Source organism: Chiroxiphia lanceolata, chromosome 3, assembly GCF_009829145.1.
Source record: "Chiroxiphia lanceolata isolate bChiLan1 chromosome 3, bChiLan1.pri, whole genome shotgun sequence".
NCBI classification, from domain to species: Eukaryota; Metazoa; Chordata; class Aves; order Passeriformes; family Pipridae; genus Chiroxiphia; species Chiroxiphia lanceolata.
In genome coordinates this window covers 59,414,157-59,433,757 of record NC_045639.1, presented here as the reverse complement: position 1 = coordinate 59,433,757, position 19,601 = coordinate 59,414,157, and the positions used below count along the sequence as shown (strand labels likewise).

General features: G+C 37.7%; 1 protein-coding gene across 3 annotated transcripts in view; it reads left to right on the top strand.

Moving 5' to 3' along the window:
* EYA4 (EYA transcriptional coactivator and phosphatase 4) overlaps positions 1 to 19,601 on the top strand; it is a 151,533-nt gene that overhangs the window by 117,140 nt on the left and 14,792 nt on the right. For all 3 annotated transcript variants that reach the window (XR_004356066.1, XR_004356065.1, XM_032683021.1), the window contains exons 12-14: positions 6,120 to 6,256; positions 7,808 to 7,891; positions 16,337 to 16,426. Coding sequence is in view for 1 of the 3 variants with exons in the window: in XM_032683021.1 (XP_032538912.1) it covers positions 6,120 to 6,256; positions 7,808 to 7,891; positions 16,337 to 16,426 (311 nt within the window). In the remaining 2 variants the exon portion in view is untranslated. The remainder of the gene's footprint in view (positions 1 to 6,119; positions 6,257 to 7,807; positions 7,892 to 16,336; positions 16,427 to 19,601) is intronic.

Here is a 19,601-nt window from a genome sequence, read left to right as displayed (position 1 = left end):
AATTAGGATTTGATTTGAGCTCTGATTGGCCAATGGTGATATGGGGATGATGGAAGACTTGCTGAGGTGCCAGTTGATAGAGAACTTCTGTCTTCTTTAAGCTGACTTCGAGCTTAAAAGACTAACAAACTGACTTTTGGATTAGGCTCTGCATAGGGGAGGAATTTGTGCTTTAGTCACAAAATCAACTTACTGCATAAATTTTTCCAACAACTGCACCACCTTATTGATAAGTACAGTAGAAAGACTATTATTATAATGAATGGGTACAAAGGAAAGGTAACACTGTGTAGAAAAGTATAAGCAAGGCCTCATACTTAGTATAAGCTGCTTAAATTTACTAAAAATGTTGGAACTTTAATTGCATGAGTTGAAATTTTTCCTACCCAGATGTTTTCCTCAGACTGATTTTTAAAGTCCAAGTGTGTGCATGTGTGTGTGTGTTTGGTGTGTCGTGTGGTATCCTATGGATATGGATATGGGTATGGATATGGATATGGATATGGATATGGATATGGATATGGATATGGATATGGATATGGATATGGATATGGATATGGATATGGTATGGAATAGCTATGGGGAGATACACGTTCCCTTGATTTTTTATGAAAAGTGTAATATATTATTTGGTAGTCTCAGAATGTGAATTTAGGAAGAAAAAGTTAAGAGGTAATGCAAAATCAAGTGAAATTTCAGCAGTTGGAGAATATCTATAACCGATACAAATCATATGTATTTTTAAAAGAGAATGAAGCGTTTTAATAATTGTGCATGCCCTGTGTACTTTTCCTTGTTTCTTTATTATTCCTTCATATTCTCATTTGAGAAAATCAGTTTCCCATATTACCTCTCCCTTATGTATCTCTGTTTCCTAAAAATGCTGTGTAAATTTATCATCTATTATGAACACCCTTAGTATTGAAGACAATTGGCAAAAAAAGGAATCTTACAGAATTTGAACAGGTTGAAAAATTACCGAAGGCTTCACGTCTGTGAAACATTAAAGATTTTTCTTGGTTGTGGATTGTTTAAACATAGGAATTTGCTTTCTTTATAAGTAGGTTGTTCATCTGAATTTAACAAATCCACACCCATCTGTTCCTTATTTCTGTTGAGTGTTGCACTGATCATGCGACCCTCTGCTGAGAGTGAAACGCCCACTTTGTGAATGCATGTCATGCCTATGCACTTCTGTATCACTGTAAAAATATGTTTCCATTGGTGAGGTGCAGTGTCTTGGAGACCATTTCAGATACTGCAGATCTTTAGCACTCACCATGTTCACTTACTGTCTAACAGACCTTAAGTCCTTAAGACTTACTCCAACTAAAACCTAAGACTAAACAGGCACTTCATTCTTCTGCCATATCTTCTATTAATTCAAATATCTAATCAAAACCTATAGTACCCTCCAAACATATAGGAGGGTACTAGTTTTGTAATAAATCCCCATCAGATCAAGAGTTAATAACAGTTAAAATTTTACTTATTGACCAAGTAAAGAAAATGAGATGAAAATTGAAATAGACTTTACTCTTTCTGCTATTCATGACAAGCAATAACACGTTACAAGCCAGAAAAAAAAAAACGGACCAGGCTTGTAACATTGCAGCCATCTTCTGTCTGCTGTGACAAGTAAGAATATGTAGCAAAAGTCAATCCATAAGGAAAGTATGAAGGGGCTCAGAAATTCATCCATCCCACATCTGTGTGATGCTCAAGCCTCAAGGCTTCTCTTCTGAGTTTGTATTGTGCCTGCTTTATATTAAGATTTTAAAAAATGCACTCATTACCACAGAGCATTTGTGAGAGAAATGGGTATCTCCTAGGGCACTTCATCTCAAATAAGGATAACTCAGATGAACTCTGAGATGTGGTCTCAGGGGATAAGTATATATGAGTACATTTGATGAATACATAAGTACATTTAATCTAGGGCAAATAAAACTCTAGCAGAGGAAATAGACCTGGATAAAAGCTTCATGTTAAGGCATCTCATTTTCATATGTCCAGGGTTAAGGGAGGTGAATCACTGTAGGATATTAGCTCCTGTTTGGTTACTGCGATGCAGCAAAGCTTACTCTCTCTTAATTTGGTACCCACAATGAAGTCACCCTTTGCAGATTCTCTGGGAGATGGCATTAGGTTTAAATGCACTGCATAAACTCTTTTCTCCTGCTTAAGTGGTAGAACTGTGTTTTAACAAGGAGGAGAGGATGTTCACATCAAGCCAGAGATGGGAAACAATATTCTGGATATGAAAGACGACCTCCATTTGTAGTGGTGATACTGTAACTCCCTATCCTCTAACTGGAGTGCTGCAAGGTCTCCACAGAATGAAAGGCTTCGTATTGGATATGAACAAGTGTATGAATGTGTGTAAGAACATCTGTGATAAAGCGGTCATTCCACATTCTGGTTTTAACAGTTTTGTTGGATCCCTGATGCTGCTTGTAGCCCAGGAGGTTATGTAGTATATTTATTAGGCATGTGTTGAATCTTGGAAAAGCTAAAAAATTTCAAACATTGTCATAAAAATTTCTTCTGATATGAGCTGCAGTAGGAACTCTTCATGAGGGTAATGTTTTCAGTACTCTTTGATACTAGAATTTCTCACATTTCTTTATGTTACATGGCTGAATTTTTAATAAATTTTCATTTTATCAGTGTTGACCTCATTTCTAAAGCAGAGGATAAGAGAATGCAGTTTCTCTTTTAGCCTGCTGTTGGTAAAAAGCAATTCAAGCAATTAAGCCTACAGTTGTTTGAAAAAACATGCACGACTGACTTCTGCAGTTCTAAAATAGATGCATACCTTGCATTCAAGTAAGAGACAGCTGCTCATTCTGATTTAGAGATTAGCATAATGAAATAAAGTTGGCTTTAAATATCTAGATTTTTCAAGGAACAATGATTAGTTACAATACCAATTAGTAGATAATTATGCAAACATGTACAGCATTGACCCAAACAGAAGCCTGGGGCAAGTGGTAATGGCTAATGCTAAATGAAAATTGAAATTATTTACTTTGGTTGTTGAATACTTTCAGAGAAGATTTAGAACAGGGCTTCTTTTTTTGTATTTTATTTATAAACACAGTCATTGAGAATAGATGTTATAATACATTACTGTAGAATGAGTTTTGATTTTATTGTAGAATGTTGAAATGTTATAAATATGAAGACTTTCTGGTAAGAATGTAAACATCCATCTTCACTTAATTTTTGCCTTTTCATTTCTGATTTGGTTTGGGATATTTTTCCACTCTGTCTGAAAAATCTAGGAAACTGTATTTTTGTACAGAACTCTTGCACACTCAGAACTTCTTTTGAAGCCAGTGTAGGTCTTTGCTGCACAAGGATCCTGGTTAAGAAGCTTCTTTTTGTACATTTTTACATTTACCAAAATACGTTTTGCTGTTCTTCTTATGGGGAAGGAACTAAGATACCGTGATCTTATTGATTGCTTTACTGCCTGCAGTGTCCTTACTGACATCAACATCATACTAGGAATAGAAATGATTATTCAACAAGAACTCTCTCCCTTCATTCTGTAGGAACAAGAGAAACCACAATGAGAACATTTTTCGTTGGGTATTATTATTGCTGCTTAATTTTCCTGTCATTTTTTGGCAAATAAGAATTTTAACTAAGAGAGAAACTACTACAGAATGCGTATAATCCTTATCCAATTCAGGACAGAGCTATCTAAAATGGTATCTGGAATAAATTCTCAAATTGCAATTTTGGTAAATCTCTTCTTAGCTACTGTTTGAAAGTTTTGCTCTGTTTGTTCTGCAAGCAGAGAAGCACTTTCTGAGGAAGCGAGAGAGGCAAATCTGCTTTCCTCCTATTTCATGGAGGATTCATCACCTTCCACATGTATACAGGGCTGTGGATTCTGAGCCATGAAAATAAATCTTTATATTTCATTTAAATCAGTCAGTCAAATACACAAGTGTACCCCAGAGAACTTAGATATGTCCTTCTTCAGGTAAATGTCCTAACCAGTAGGCTCAGGAGCTAAGTTTCTTCTTATTCTCCCTTTCCTTGAATCTGGAACTTTCATCACAATGTCTACTAGAGCTCTAGAGCTGCCATTCAGGAATGTAACATCATGGGCTTAAATCTTTTTCTTCCAAAAAATACACTAGTATGTTTCCAGTCAAGATATAAATCTTCCAGTATATTTATTTTTAGTATCTTTTGTATGTGGTTGACTGCAAGGTGTAAACAAATTATGGAAGAGATTAAGAATTCAACTGTTGTGTTACATTATGTGTTACTGCAGACTCAACTGAAACCTTCAGTCTCCTTTTTCTTCTTAGAGCCTGCTAGATCATAATTGTTTTTTTTATTTTTTGTGGAGAAGCAAAGAGGTCAGTGACTTGAGGAAGGTCACAGAAACATTCAGTTATTCACGTTGGAAGGGACCTCAGTGAGTCTTTTGGTCCTATCTGCTCATGGATGAGCCAGCTTAGGTCATGTTGCTGAGGGCTGTGTCCAGTGGAGTTTTGAGTATCTCCAGGGATGGAGAATGCACCACCTCTCTGGCTGGGAACCCATCCCAGGTCCTGACACTCTCAAAGTGAAGGAATTTTTCCTAATATCTAATAGGAATAACCCTTGCTGTGATTTCTGTCTGTGTGTCTTGCCCTTTCCCTGGATACCTCTAAGAAAAAGTCACTTAGCCTCATTTACTACATGCTCAGCCCATTAACTGACTTGGTGGCCCTTACCTGGACTAATTCCAGTTTGTCAATATCTTCCTTCTACTTGGGAACCCTAAACTAGGCATTTTTCCAAATACGGTGTTGCAAGTTCAAAGCAGAGCAGAAAAATCACTCTCCTTCATCTGCTGGCCACTCAGTGATGCTCTTTAGTAAAAATGAAAAAAAAATTCAGATTCCAGCTCAAAATCAGATGCATTATAGATGATTCTTGGGAAATGCTTTTACCAAGTGTTGATTTATTCTGCAGATGTGCCATCATGGGCACTTTTAACAAATATTACCAAAGTGGTCCAGAAATGCGTGATTACAGGCAGCTCAAGGACTCCCTTAAATCAAACTCTGTAATAGATATCAGATCAAAGCTGTACCCTTTCCTTCTTTAATGGAAAAAAATTGAAATCATCAATAGTATAAATGATGAAAGACATTTTTTTGTCATTTAGCACTTGGGAACCTAGCCAAGCTACATTTATTGCTACAAGTTTTAAAGGGGCACTGTGTTATGAAAAAAATTATATATTCCATTTACTGAGCTGTGGCATTCAAGTGATTTGTAAAAAGATGTTCTGTGCCATCCTTCCTGGAGATATCTTCTTCAGTCAGTCTGTCTCACATAGCTACTGGTTTGTGATCACCTCTAAAGCCCTTTGTTACCATGAGAGAGAAAGTAGATTAAATGAGTAAATCAGGGCCTGAATGTGATTAAGACAAGATATACCATACCAGATGAAAGGTCCTTCCAGCACACAATACCTGGAGAAAAAGATGATCAGAACACAACAGGTACGACTTCATCCTCTTTCAAGTACTAACTGGAATATTGCATTTATAAAGCATATAATATATGACTTTCCTCTGCCAATTTTTAGGCAGAGGTAAGGTGGAAAAAAAAGTGAATTCTGCTAGAGAGTAGTGACATGGGAGGAGGACATGAAGCGGGAAGCTGCCTGGCTGTTCTGGGGCATGGACGAGTGTCAGAGGGTGTTCTGGTAAAAGTAATGCAGGACTTGGAAATAAGTCTAGCTGAACTTCAAACATGGGAAATGAACTACCTAAGTAAAAGGCACTTCATGTTTTGAGAAGCCATTAGTGTGACTTCTAAAATATATCATCCTTGATGATATTTTGCCTAGGCTTATATGTGTCATTTTAATCTTATTCTGCTAGGGTTTAGAATGTTTCATTGGTAAAGTCAAAAGTGTATGTGGCATCTGCTGATTCCATCTACATAAGACAAGCCACCTTGTCACTCATTTTTTACAGCTTTTTTTACATGTATCTTGTCATTGACTTTGCATACAGACATGTCCAACTTTGAGAAAAGAAAAAAAAAATTATTTAAAAATCCAGCACTAATTTTTACATGAATGGTTGACTTCACAGGGGAGTTTGACACAGTGCAGAGCCCCTCCACGCCAATTAAAGATCTTGATGAGAGAACATGTAGGAGTTCTGGGTCGAAGTCTAGGGGTAGAGGACGGAAGAATAATCCATCACCCCCTCCGGACAGTGACTTGGAGGTATGCCTGTGGTAATTGATGAATGTTGATGTGGAGATTTCTTCTGTGAAGAGTAAATTCTGAAAACTACGTCTGTAGAAATAGCTTAAAGCATTTTAGAAAACATCATAGACTCAGTCTCACTAACTGAATACAACAGAGATTAGTAGCTGCTTTAACATGCATGTACAATGAGACTTTACTGTTCTGCATCACAAAGTTAGGCAGAAAGGTAAATGTGTTTCAGCCTTGTTTATTTTAGCTCTCAGATTGCATGTCTTGTAGTTCCTCATGCAATAGAAGCACAAATCTGTACTCAAAATTGTGACATTTTCTTTTAGTTTTTTGATTAGGAAATCTCAAATATATCACTCAGCTTAATTGCACGTATTTATGGATGCTGTGTAAATATGCAGGATCATCCGGACGTAGCCTTTTAAGTACTTAGGCACCAGTTTGTCCTTGTGCTTGTAAGTAATGTCAGCAGATTTCAATGAGGCAGCTTCTGTCAGTAGGTAGTACAGTGCAAGATCAGTGTTTAGCAATGAAATATATCTGCCTAATATACGGGAGGATGATTTCAAGCACAGGGGATGTCTTAGCAACAGAGTAATTATAGTCCTATTACTGCTGTGTTAGCAGTGCACTGCCTTTCAGCGACAGGAGGAAGTGAGGTGCCTGTGTGTGTGATACTCCAGCTCTGGTATCAGGGATGTGCTGCCTGCCAGTGCAGTGTGTCCCCCACTGCCACCAGAGCAGCACTGGGAACCAGCAGCCCTGGCCAGCCCCACTGTTCTGCCTTCACTGACCAGTGCTGGGTATAGAAGAAGACAGAATTGGTGCTAGGACTTGGCTGGCTAAACAGCCCCTCCTGGGGTAGCAGGGTAGGCTCCAGGGCTAGGCACTGAATGTAAATGCCATTGCTTTTGTACAGAAACTTATATATTTTTTACTTTTTAAAGGATTTAACTCTTCCAGTGAAGAGACTAACTTCTTACATTTCAGGCTTCTTTTGTTTTGTTTTGTTTGTTTTGTTGTTTTGTTTGTTTGGGGAGTTGTTCGTATATTTATTTGTTGTTTTTTATTTACCAGTGAAAATGAAAACTAGTGAAATTGAATTAATGAAATGGAGTTAGTATGATCTGTTATATTCTATAATATTATTTAAATTCTGCATTATATGTGGCACTTTTACCCAAGACCTTTTTTTAGTTCTACAGTAGAAATAAAGAAGATTTTCGAATCAATAAGACTCACAGAGAAGTATCTGAAAGTGCTGTTTATCCTTAACGTTTAACCCCACATCATGTTTCTGAAATCTGTGTTATAGAGCTTTTGTGAAAAGCTTTTTCAAGGACAAATAAGAACTGGTTGAAGAGAAAAAAAGTTACTTTCCTTTTGAGTTTTTACCATGCATGATACACTGCTACTGCTGATTTTCAGAGAAAACCTGCTCTGTTAAATGCTTGATGAAACTTTAGGACTCCATTGACTTTTAGCCCCGCGGGGTGGGATAGTGGTGGAACTTGGATGTTATTTGTTCGATAATATTTTCCCCAATTCTCTTTTCAGCGTGTATTTGTTTGGGATTTGGATGAAACAATCATAGTTTTTCATTCACTGCTTACAGGATCCTATGCACAAAAGTATGGCAAGGTATGTGAGCTATGAATTCTGTGTCAATTCACTTTATCAGAGCTATCTGGCTTGCATATATATATATATATATATGTTTTTCACCTCCCACATTCATTATGGCTTGGTCATAGTTGGGGGGAAAGTGTACAGGAAATCCCATTTTCAGAGGGTTAATGCGAAGAAGTCAAGGACAGAAATGAGACAGACCCTAAGCACAGTATATAAGGACTGAAGCAGATGCTGCAAATGAGGGAAGAGTTTATAGAGGAACAGGGGTGAGGTTTCTGACGTTGGAAGAGATGTTGCAGGGAGATAATAGATGAAGTGCACAAATGGAAATAACTGAGGGTATCTGGAAGCGTAGAGGAAGAAATAAGAAACTGGAGTGGTGGATGAATTTATGGGAAATTGATAAATCAGGGTGAGTAAGTAAGAGTCTGATCTATTTCAGTGCCAGCTGCAGATATTATTCTTTGACTCCCCACCTTTTCTGTGAAATCTTTGGTTCCCTTGGCTGGCTCTGGGGTGAGTAATGCTGGGGAGTGAAACTGTCTCTTAAGTAGTTTTAAGCATCATCTCCCCTCCCATGAGTCGAAAAGGAGCAGTGAGCCTGAGAGTAGGAAGAAGAGTGAGGGAGGCAAAGAGAGGCAGTGGCAGCCTGCAAGAGCAGAAGCTCCCTTGCTGAGTCAGCAGTGAACCCCACTGTACTGGTAATAGGAGCCCAGGAAATGGTTGCTCCGGCAAAGGAGAAGGGGCTGGTGCATAGCAACAGGAGCAGACTGGTGGGAGGAGTAGAGCTAAAGGCCTGAATAAAATGAAAAAAAAATTTAAGCAAATATGTGGGAGGAAGAAAATGGACAAGGGGAATGTTGGTATGTACATACATAGTTTTCTATGTGTTGTGCCATTCCAGTGAAATGAATGCAAAGGTATTACTTTTTAAGAACATAACCATAGAACATAACATAACCATGTTCATACTCTGTCAGATAAAGCGATTGTTTAGCATCTTTTCAGACTCTTTATTCTGACCAGAATCAGATGCTTGAGAAAAACATGTGAGAAATAGTATATTACAGAAATGCTTTTCACACCTACCTCTCCATCCGGTGGGTTAGAAATGTCCAAAGCCAAAACCTGTGGATTATAACCATGGATGGGCCAGTGTTCCATGTGAGCAGCCTTTTTTGGTTATTAAAAATAAATAGGAAAAATCAGAGAACAAGTGAAAAATCTAAATTTCTGGAATTCTAAGATAAGGATAGTTATTCATGTGTTTTTAAAAAAATCAGCTTTGCTTGCTTTGCAGCTTCACAGTGCCAAATCTGTGCACATTTCAGTACTCTGTCAAGAAATCCTCTTCTACTGTTTTTCAAATATTGTAACAACAGTGACTTTGTCAGAACCATTTCCAACTAATAGTTTTCAAAACAAGAGACAAACCTAGCTGAACATGAACATTTCTATGACTTTGAGAGTAGCCTATAGTCTGCCATAGGACTTTTTGAATTGCTCCAGTGATGCAGTCATTCCTTTCATTCTTTTTTGATTGTGCCCTTAAGACGTTTCCTAAATCAACTTTAATGAATTCAGAGCACATTTTCCAGCTCACAAAACATCTGTGGATAAGTTTGGAAACTGCAACAGAAATGTAATTCCTCTTCATTTCCCACTTAGTTAGGAGTAAGGATATTTGAAAACATCCCAGTACCATTGTTCTTAAGAACACATGTGCTGCTAAAACTGACTCTTCATACAGAGACTTTAGAACAGTAATGGCATATTAACAGCCAGTTGTACTAACAGTAGTTTAAGTCGACTTCTACAAACCAAGAGTATCTCAAGGGTAACTGAGATCAACATCAGTAAACAAATGTCATGGATGACTACGAAGCAAAAGGCAGGGAATTCCTAAGTAAAATATTTTTTCTTTTCGTTTTTCTTTTCTTTTTTGGTACTGATAGGTGGCATCCACACAACAGAGGAAAGGTGTTCATTTCCAGGCACTGTAGACTTTTTCTTTCCTGCAGTGACTGCCTTTGCCATATTTACGTACAATTTGTTTGGAATGTAATGAGTAATTACCAGTGAAATTCAAATATATATATTGTTAACTGCAAGGTGGCTAGAGCAGTAGGAAAGGGAATGCAGGAAGAGCTTATCATGAGCAGGCTTTAGCTTTTGCGTGTCACTGAAGTGCTGACTAAACTTAAGGTGGGATGTGTCTGAGCCTAATTGCCTAAGAGGTTAGAAATGGGAGAAGAGAAAGATACCACAGATGGACTTGGATCAGCCTCTGATGCATGACATTGTTAACAAATGTAGTCCTTATCTTTTCTGCATATGATTCCCATCTTTACACAAGGTCTTAATACAGATATTGAAGATTGGATTGTTATGAGAATGGGGTTGCTATGAGAGTAAATAGTCCAGGAACTGTGAGGTTGTCAGCAGAAGCTGTGTGAGCACAAAGGTCTTTCAAAAGTCTTGAGAGAGCTCTTTGTCCTGGAAAGGTGGTATAAAATCATTACTTAACAATGAAAAAAGAAATAGTGGTGATATTAAATTATTTAATTGGGATGATTTGCTGTCTGATTTTAAAAAATAAAGGCATCTAATGTCACACAGATGCTCAGCTGTGCATACCATGTTCTTCCACATGTATTTTATGAGCTCATTTTGTATAACATAACTGAGTTACTCCCAAAAAAAGAAACCCCACCAAAAAAAACCCTCACAGGAAAAGGAGAATTTTCCCTATCACCCATATTTAAATTTTCTACATGAGAATAGCATGTATTGTTAATCTGAACATTGCTTTAAGGGAAGGCATCTCCTTATACCGTTTCTATCAAGTGTGCTCATTTCATACTTGCAAGGAGAGAGTGAGATGAGATGGAAGGAGCGAGTATAGAGCTAATGTGAATATACAGACAGGCAAGGATATTCACCTACAGTTCTTTCCCATCTACTCCTTGACATGCAAACTTTCATTCCTCATTTTCACCAGCTCCTTTCCCAGTTTCTTTCAGTAACCAGGTGAAAAGAAAAACTCAGAAATTAGTCTTTTAATCTCTCTGTTCTGCTTCAATTCAGGCTGTGCAGGTATGCAGTGAGGAGAGGTGCAGCATATTATGGCCTGGCGAAGATCTGTGTGTGAGTGCAGAAGCACTTGAGAGCCGCAGTTGTACCTGGAGATAAACACTTTCTCTTTAAAAATATTTCTACTGTTTAAGAAGTGGTTGGAGTAGAAAAAGAAAAGGCAAACCAACATTCCCATAGGCAATGGGGGCTTTCATTGGCAGAGAATATTTGGGAAGGCCTGGATCCAGTAGGCAAGTTTCAGATTGTATATTTGTCAAGAGAACAACAAATTTCTGACTTATGCCTGAGGGTTTATGAAGTTGAGAATGGACACTCTCCTTGGTATATACTTGTTCAGCACTTTGCGTGGTGTGATAGTTATTTGACTTCAGGATTTTCTAGAGCCGTTATAATAACCGTGTTAAAAGCAAAATTAAAATTTCCTCAAAGATTTAAGCTGTTGGATTCAGCTGTAAGCATCTCACTTAAAACACAGAGCAAACTACTTCTCTGGTCACCAGTAGAGTATAGCTTCAAAGCAACTGAACTGGAAGAGACTTGGCCAGAGGTTGGTCAATGTGTCTCTTTTAATTTTAAATATAAAACTTACCCAGAGGATATTCTGTGCCTTGATGTTTTCTACCTGTGAGTATTTCTCTGTGACTTTTGGTGTAGTGGTTATTTTGTTGGGCTGGTCAAAGCTAACATAAAAAGGGAATAAAAACTATGCTGCAGCTGTGTTAGGTTTCAGGGAAACCATGCTGCCTCCCAGCAATAAGAGTACCTCTTGCTGTTTAGCTCATTGCTCATCTGCTTTGTTCTTCATAAAACTAGTACGTTTCTATTTTAAATTACTTATTGCAGTAGCATATTGCAAACATTGGCATTGGAGCTGGTATATTGTGACTTGTGTGGACAATGATGGTTTTTGCAGCTGAACACCAGTTGGCAGATATCTTTTTCTACAATGCTGAGCTCTTAAGTGAGCACTGGTTGATGTGACAGGACATGTGTTAGGAGATATCATCTCTTTAAAGTTTACGAGGTACATTCTTATTCCCTGTGAACAGTGAATATTCTTTGTTCTGTTGCATTCCAGTTATTCTTGCTGGTTGAAGGCTGATTAAGCTGGAGTTTTGTCTACATCCCAGCATTTATGTTGCATTCATTACTCCGAGGTTGACCAAGAGGATAAGGATGCCAAGATAAATGATGTGACTCAAGATACAACTAGTTAAAAAAAGAAAAAAATTCCTTTGTGAGCTTAGAAGGGAGAGAATGTGATTTCCAAGTGCAAAAATCAAAATAAATCCACACTTGATTATCATATTTTGCCATTTTTGATAACATTACAATTACAGAAATCTGTCAGGGAGGCCTTGTATACTTCTCTGAAAGGGCTCAGAAGCTTTTTACTGCTCACTCTCTGCTTGTCCAGTCATTAAGCAGAAAAACTTTGTCGCCATTAACACCCATGATGACATTCCCGAATTCACTCATAAATATTCTCTTGTTCGCCTGTATTAACAGTGTACCTCTCATCGCCTCCAGTTGTCCTCTCCATTCACTCCCTCCTTGTCTGAGAGCTCTGAGTTGATTTTCCTACCACCTTCTAGAGAGCATGGAACAGAAACTCTCTATGGAGTATGTGAGTTTTCCTTCATCAACCACCACATATGATTATTAAGAAGAGATATATTCTCTTCATCCGTTACCACCCATATGAATCTCTCCTGGGACAGGTGCCTCCTATGAGAGAGTTAGAGCTGAAATTAAATGTGAGATTCCTACATAATATAGGGAACTGTCCCTAAGCTAAAAATATTGGTATTTAAATAAAGCATTTCCACTTCTCCCAGAGGCCAGTTTTGTTCTGAGTCTGTTCAGGACAGCCACCCATTGAAAACTACTTCCTACAATACTATTCATATATTTTGCTTGTTTTCATGCTTATTTTTAAGGCTTTATGGATCCAAATTGCTGTCACAAGAAATCTACCTGACAGTAATCTCTTTGTTTTCTGAGGTGTTCTAAAAGTCAGTTTGGTGTCTGTATTTTTTTTCCAAGAAATGAAATGATTTTGAACATCTTCTGCTGAAACCTGATTTCCAAGACAGTATTAAATAGATTTCTTCTACTAATGGACACTGAGCTTTTGGGGCTTTATTACAGTCACTTTCCTCTTGGTCAAAACATACATATAAATATTGGTCCTCCTAGGATATTTTTATCTAGTCTCCCAGGAGGCATTCCAGTGGATGGACCAGTCTAGTACAGAAATCCACAGGCAGACAGTCTGGCTCCAGAGTAGTGCCTTCATCTGAACGTAACTAAAGTAATTTGTATTTTGGTATACAGAGCTACTTTAGCTGGTCTTGATTTTTCTGCACACTAATGATATCTGGCTAACATCATGCCTCTGAGGGCCAAAGAGTTGTTCTTTATTCTACAAATTATCTGGGGAAAACTTCCAGATTTGTTTGGGGTTTTTTTTAAAATCATTGTTTCCTCTTTTGTGTGTGTTTGTGCAGAGTAGCTGAAAATACTATTTTGGCAGAAGTTCAGTCTGCCTCTTATTAAAGTTTTCCAATTTGCTGTGCTAAAATCTGTATCAACTGCAAGTTTCTTGCTTTCTTTTCAACACTCAGTCCTTTGTGCCACTTGAATCAGTCTGTAACTTCTGCTTCAAGTTGAAAGACTGTAAAACGATGATTGTGATGTTCCTCCACGTTGTGCAAACAGCATAAAACCACAAGACCCTGACAAATCTTCTTTTTTTTGCCTATTTTATATGTGAAGAAAATAACTTAACATGGCAAGAGCTGGAACGTGATGTGTGATTCCTGTTAAACAGTTGCAGTGCAAGTTTTGGTCAATTTATTAAGGGAAAAATTGTTCATGCCTTGAGAATTCAATTCCAGTGACTCTCCTTAGCAGAAGTTGTTATGGGGAGATCCCATATCAATTTTGTGCTAAGCTGAAATTAAATTTTTTTGCTTTATTTTATTTTTTCATGTAGTACCTCTCAATATCCTTCTCATACTTTTGTCAAAACAGGAACATAAGAAATATCATATTAATAGTAATAAAGTCAGGCAGAGTTGGTTACAAAACTACTATTAATAAGAAAATCATAAAAGCTTTGTCACATTTAATGTCTTTCAACTATAATAGGCAAGGCAGGAAATTGTCATACATAGGTGGTAGTTGATGTAAAAACAAATTGCATTATAATGGAATACATTACAGCAAATTTCCACATTCGAGTCTGCTTCTACCCAGAAAGGGGTAAAAAAGGATGAGAATCAAAAGTGAGATTACAGCTTTGGACGCAGTCCAGTGAGTAACTTACATAAATAATAATGAATTACCACCTGTTCATAAAGTTATGCACATGCCTTAGTGTTTGTAGGATTGAGGCAAAGAAGCATATTGCAAATACTCTCTACTGTATTTTATCTAGGAAGAAAAATCTATAATTAACCGTGCACAGAAAAAGAAAAATGCAAACACATGTTTATATGTGATGACATTTTGATAAAAACATCATGGCTTGATGAGGAATCTCATGAATCCAGGGTATTTTGATTACTTGTGTTCTAAGTACCTAACATGAGTTTTACAAATCTGTTAATGTGTGTTCCTTGATCATCCTCTTGGAAAACTGACCTTTGCACTTGCTGCTGCCTTTAGCCATGTGACTTTCAAATCCAGTAAATATGACTGCAGAAGACAGAGGGGATGAAGTTCTGTTACTGGGCACTGCATTTGGTTTTTATTTCTGAAAGGTAGTCTAGACCAGTTCAAGGGTCAACATAAAAATATTTCCTTTTGCTGAAAGTATTTGATCTAACTTTGGATCATTATAATTTCTTGAATACTGTTCTCCCCTTCAGGTATGACTTTTTTGTGAGCAAGAGTCGAAATATGTCTGTGTTTTAGATTTTACCATTAGTTATTAAGTGCTTCAGTGCAGAAGCCATCTTTTATTCTGTCACTGTGAAGCCCTGGAGTAGTGGGTGTCTGATCTTGGTTGGGAAGCCTTTGATCCAAATACTAACAAATGATCACCTGAGGTTTTGTGTGATTCTGTTGCTACATACTGGTAAACTTCTAGACTTTAAATCTCAAAGTATGTAAGAAGGGATTTCTGAAAATTTGATAGTGTCAATCAAAGTTTAAATTATGGAATATAGTCTTTTTTTTTTCATATTTTAACGAGAAGAGGATCACATGTATTTTGAAAGTCCATTGCAGTACATTAAGCATTAAAAAGTTAACTTAACCCCACAAGCTCAGGCAGATAATTAAGACAGTAATCAAACTAACTGCCAGATGTCAGCAAAGCACCAGGAACTATTATTCTAAAACAAATGTAAAGTAATGCAAATTTGTTTTACTATGTCCTAGCAAACCTAGAAAAGTTAAATTAATTACCTTACGTTTGCTATACACTTAATGCTCTCAGATAGCGTTATTGCAGATCGGTAGGTTTGTGATCTCTTGCTGAGATAGAGCAGTTTGATAGTGTGAAAGTCAACGTACCAACAAATGGGACATTTTGAATGAATCTCATCCAGGGACAAGAACCTAGTATTTCTACAGAAATGAAGGGGTGATCTGTAGCAAACAAACAAACTTACCAACTTACAACATTTCCCATTCCCGTGGGCCAGCTAAAGAATCGTGCCATAGATTGTAGGCACTTTGTTGAATGAATAGCTGCAGTAAAATCATAAAGGAAAGACCAGAAATTCATCATTGAGTGCCTTCATGGAAGAAGGGGAAATACAGAGACAGAGACTGATCAAGTGCAAGGTTTGAAGCTACATACCGGAGTGGAAGAAAGTGTGAGAAAGAAGCAATGTAGACCTAAGCATAGCCAAGGCTGTGATGATTTATCCAAAGTGAAACTGAATTTGGGGAGATGAACATAGGTTCAGACTACCTTTTGTATTTTTGTAAAGCAGAGACATTAGAAATGGAAAAGGCCACTTAAGTCACGCCTTCCTATCACAGTATTTTTCCTACATACCTCTTTAATGAAAAGTTCCTTCCCCGTTTCCAGCCTTCTTTATGCTTGTTTATCTGTATGTTTATGGCCACCAGGTTTTTTCCTGTCAGTTCAGCCAGGTTGTAAATTCCTCAGCTTTCAAAAAGCTTGATTTTTCAACATCCACAGCTCCCCAGATTTTCTCGCACAGGTTTAGCAGTCTCTTCTTACAGCATCATATTAAAGTAGCTCAATACTGAAAGGATTTCAGAGAAATTTCTTACTATGTTAATTTTTCAAAACACTTTGAATACAGCAATTTTTAAGGTAGTTCTGACATAACTTACAAGTGTGTAAGTAGTTAACCTTGCTTTCTGTTTTTTAAGGATCCACCAATGGCAGTGACGCTTGGACTGAGAATGGAAGAAATGATTTTTAATCTTGCTGACACACATTTATTTTTTAATGATTTAGAGGTAAGAATCAAAGGAACGTAAACACCATTGCTCCTGTTTTGTTAACATGATGGATTTGCTGTGCATTAGTGTTTATTGTGTGTGACATTTACTGCCTCTGTAGTCTTTAGGTTGGTCCTACTCTAATCAGAGAGAGGTTAGCCAGGTGGCACTGACTTCCTGTGGCACCAGAGTCCTTCCATGAAACTCAATGAGAGAGACAATCTGCAAACTACCCATTCCTTTCTATGTCCTATAGCCATCTTTTCAGCTGTCTGCTGTCATCTCCAGGAGGGGAACATACGTGCCTCACGTTCTTCTCTTGAAATTCTTTATATTCACTTTCAGTGGGTGCCATCATCTGATCACAAGAGTCTGTGTTCTTCTCTTGACATACCTGAGTAGCCTTTTAGCCACAGGGCCCCATTTCTTGTTCAAATGGAGAAAATTCTTCATTTACCTCAAAGACTGCAGCATCAGAGAGCTGGGACTATAATGTATTCATCAGTGATGTCTTTTCCCAAGGTAACCAGGCAACCACATGTGTTGTCACAGTATACCCAGGGTGTACAGTTTGGCAACTGGTCAGAAAAGACCTCTCCCTAGGGAGTGCCTGCTGTGGACAGATTACCTGTCAGAAGCACATGGAAGGACTACTGCAGGGACAGTGGCCTGGGAAGCACGCTCATCAGCTGGGCTTCACAGGTTTTTTATTTCACTCTGGGAGTCTGGATCTGTTAGCGTGGAAAATGATAGTCTTATAACCATGTGCATCAAGAGACAGGGTGAAAAACAGTTTTCAAATTAAACTATGGGCTTTTCAGACCTTCCCCTGGTCTAAAACACTTGTATTCTTATTCAAAGGGGATCCCAGATTTCCCTCTGTGGACAGATATTTGCCGCTAATGGCAGCTGGAAGACGTGGAGGTTTTGTTCAGAATCCCAGAGGAAGGTCTCTGGTGAGAGAATAGAAAAAAATAAAAATAAGTGAGATTTTTCCATCCCCTGGGATGTTGATTTTTTTAGTGTGTCTTTTGTTCCTTCAACAACTGTAGGCAGTAAGAAAAGCAGAAGGTACCAGTGTGTGGTTGCCTTTGCTAGCCCTTGTAGACCTCATCTATTCTTAGATCTTTTTAGGTCTAGAAACTAGAATCTACTTCACCCCACTGAGCTGCACTTCCTCCTTCCAGCAGCAGAAACCTAAGAAATAAAACCCTGGACATGCCTTTCCCAGTGTTTTATTGCAGTCCTAGTGAGTCATCCCTTGACAGTTCAAGTGCATTTGGTGAATGTTCTTCTTCTGGTGCCCTGTACCAGAGAGAGACACCAAATAAATTTTCCAAAGCATTTCTTCAATTTCTCTTTAGCAGACCTTTGCCCCTGTACATTCAGATTTCATGCAACACGAATGAATTTTAAGCAATTTGGTAGAATATACCCAGAGTTCTTCAATCTTGTGCTGAGTTCGAGTGGAGGAGTTCAGCAAAAATGGAGCTTTGCCCTCCTTCCATCCCTCTTTATTCTTGCTTATGGCTATTGAAGCTTCTTACCTTTCTCTCATTTTTTATTTTCTTTACAAATCACAGGTTCAGCTTTCATAGGTGGATCATCACATTTTGGATAGTCTTTGTCAGGAGCTTTTAATATCCTGTCCAAAAACTCATGCACCAGCTCATTCCAGAGCTTGAACAGTATCCAAATAGTTTCCAGTTGTAGATAAATCAAAAAGTACTACTTGGGGACTATCTTGGAGAGTCTCGTAACTCAGTCAGTTTGATTTGATTAAAAACAGTTTCTATATGCAATCAATAATCACAGCTGCTAGAAGAAATTAAGCATTTTATAGAATTAATCTTTGTTTCAAAACCAACTCTCTTATAAAATTACCAAAATATACCTCTCTTATAAAATTCCAGAGTTCATGTACTGAGATGAGTTGTATGCATACAATCTGGCATATATGCAGAAGTGAGAAGACTAGCAATTTTCTATCTTCTTAGCAAATAAGAAAATGTGGCAAAGTATGTTGAGGCATCCTTTAATAAACTGATGAATAAATCTGTCTTTTTAAATATGTTTGCAGAGCACATGGCCATTACTGAATATTCTAGTGAATCTGCATGATGAACATGTGATGAATTCTGAGAATTCCCCGGTTCTGACTTGGGGTCTCTCGTCTCTCCTCCTCTCTCCATCTGTCTTTGTATTTCTCTCTCCATCCTCACAAGGAGAGCAGAGCTGAGTGCTGAGCTGCTGATCAAGCATGGACATGAGACCTTCAGTTCTTACTGGAGGAAGTGAGATAGGCCTTTTTTTACTAGGCTGATTACTTATCCTTTCGTCATCTCACTTTTTTAATGGTGAGCCCTCATGTCCCCTACCTTCTATCTTGCTTCCATCTTCATCCCACAATAAACCTCGAGGCACTGGACATGACAACTCTAATGTACTACTGAACCTCTATTCCTGTAATATTGACTTCAGTCACAATGTCCTCTACGCTCTCTTTTTTCCCCTATCTTTCTTGGTTACATACCAGGGTCTAGTAATAATAACCAAGTTATTGAAGTTATCACAGAAATAAAGTTTTCCTTCCTTTATGCAAATCTGTCTCACTACAATGGTTGCTGATGCAGAAATTCTGATCTGCTGAGACATTCATTCCCTGCTGACCCAGTAACCCATGTTCTAATCAGCCAAGCTGCACTTCTATTTCAGGCTAGACTGTTCTCCAGCTATTGCATTCTCAGTGTATAAATTTTAGGTACCTTGAGAAGTATTGCTTGGGAGGGCAGTTGGTGTTTTGCCATAAAAATAGGAGTCTGGTGCTCTAAAAGGTTCGTGTGCCTAAACAACACTTAGAGATGGGACTCAGTTTTGTTATTATATCCAACTAAGGAATTCTCTTGTCAGCTAGGTAAAGAATAAGATTTTCTCCCTATTTCAATATTAATTTTAAGACAGCTTTTAGAAATGTTGGTAAGGCATTTTATACATACAAACCCCCTCAATTTCTATAAATTACAAGTAGGCACTCAGATGTGAGTCTTCCAATTCGGTTATCCCCCTCTACTCTCAGGACAATGAAGAAAAAAGAGTATTTGTTTCCAACAAACTGAATTATATTTCCATTTTTATGATAATCTTACCTTATTTTAAAGGAGATTTTTTCTTTTTTTTTTCTTCATTAGAAATA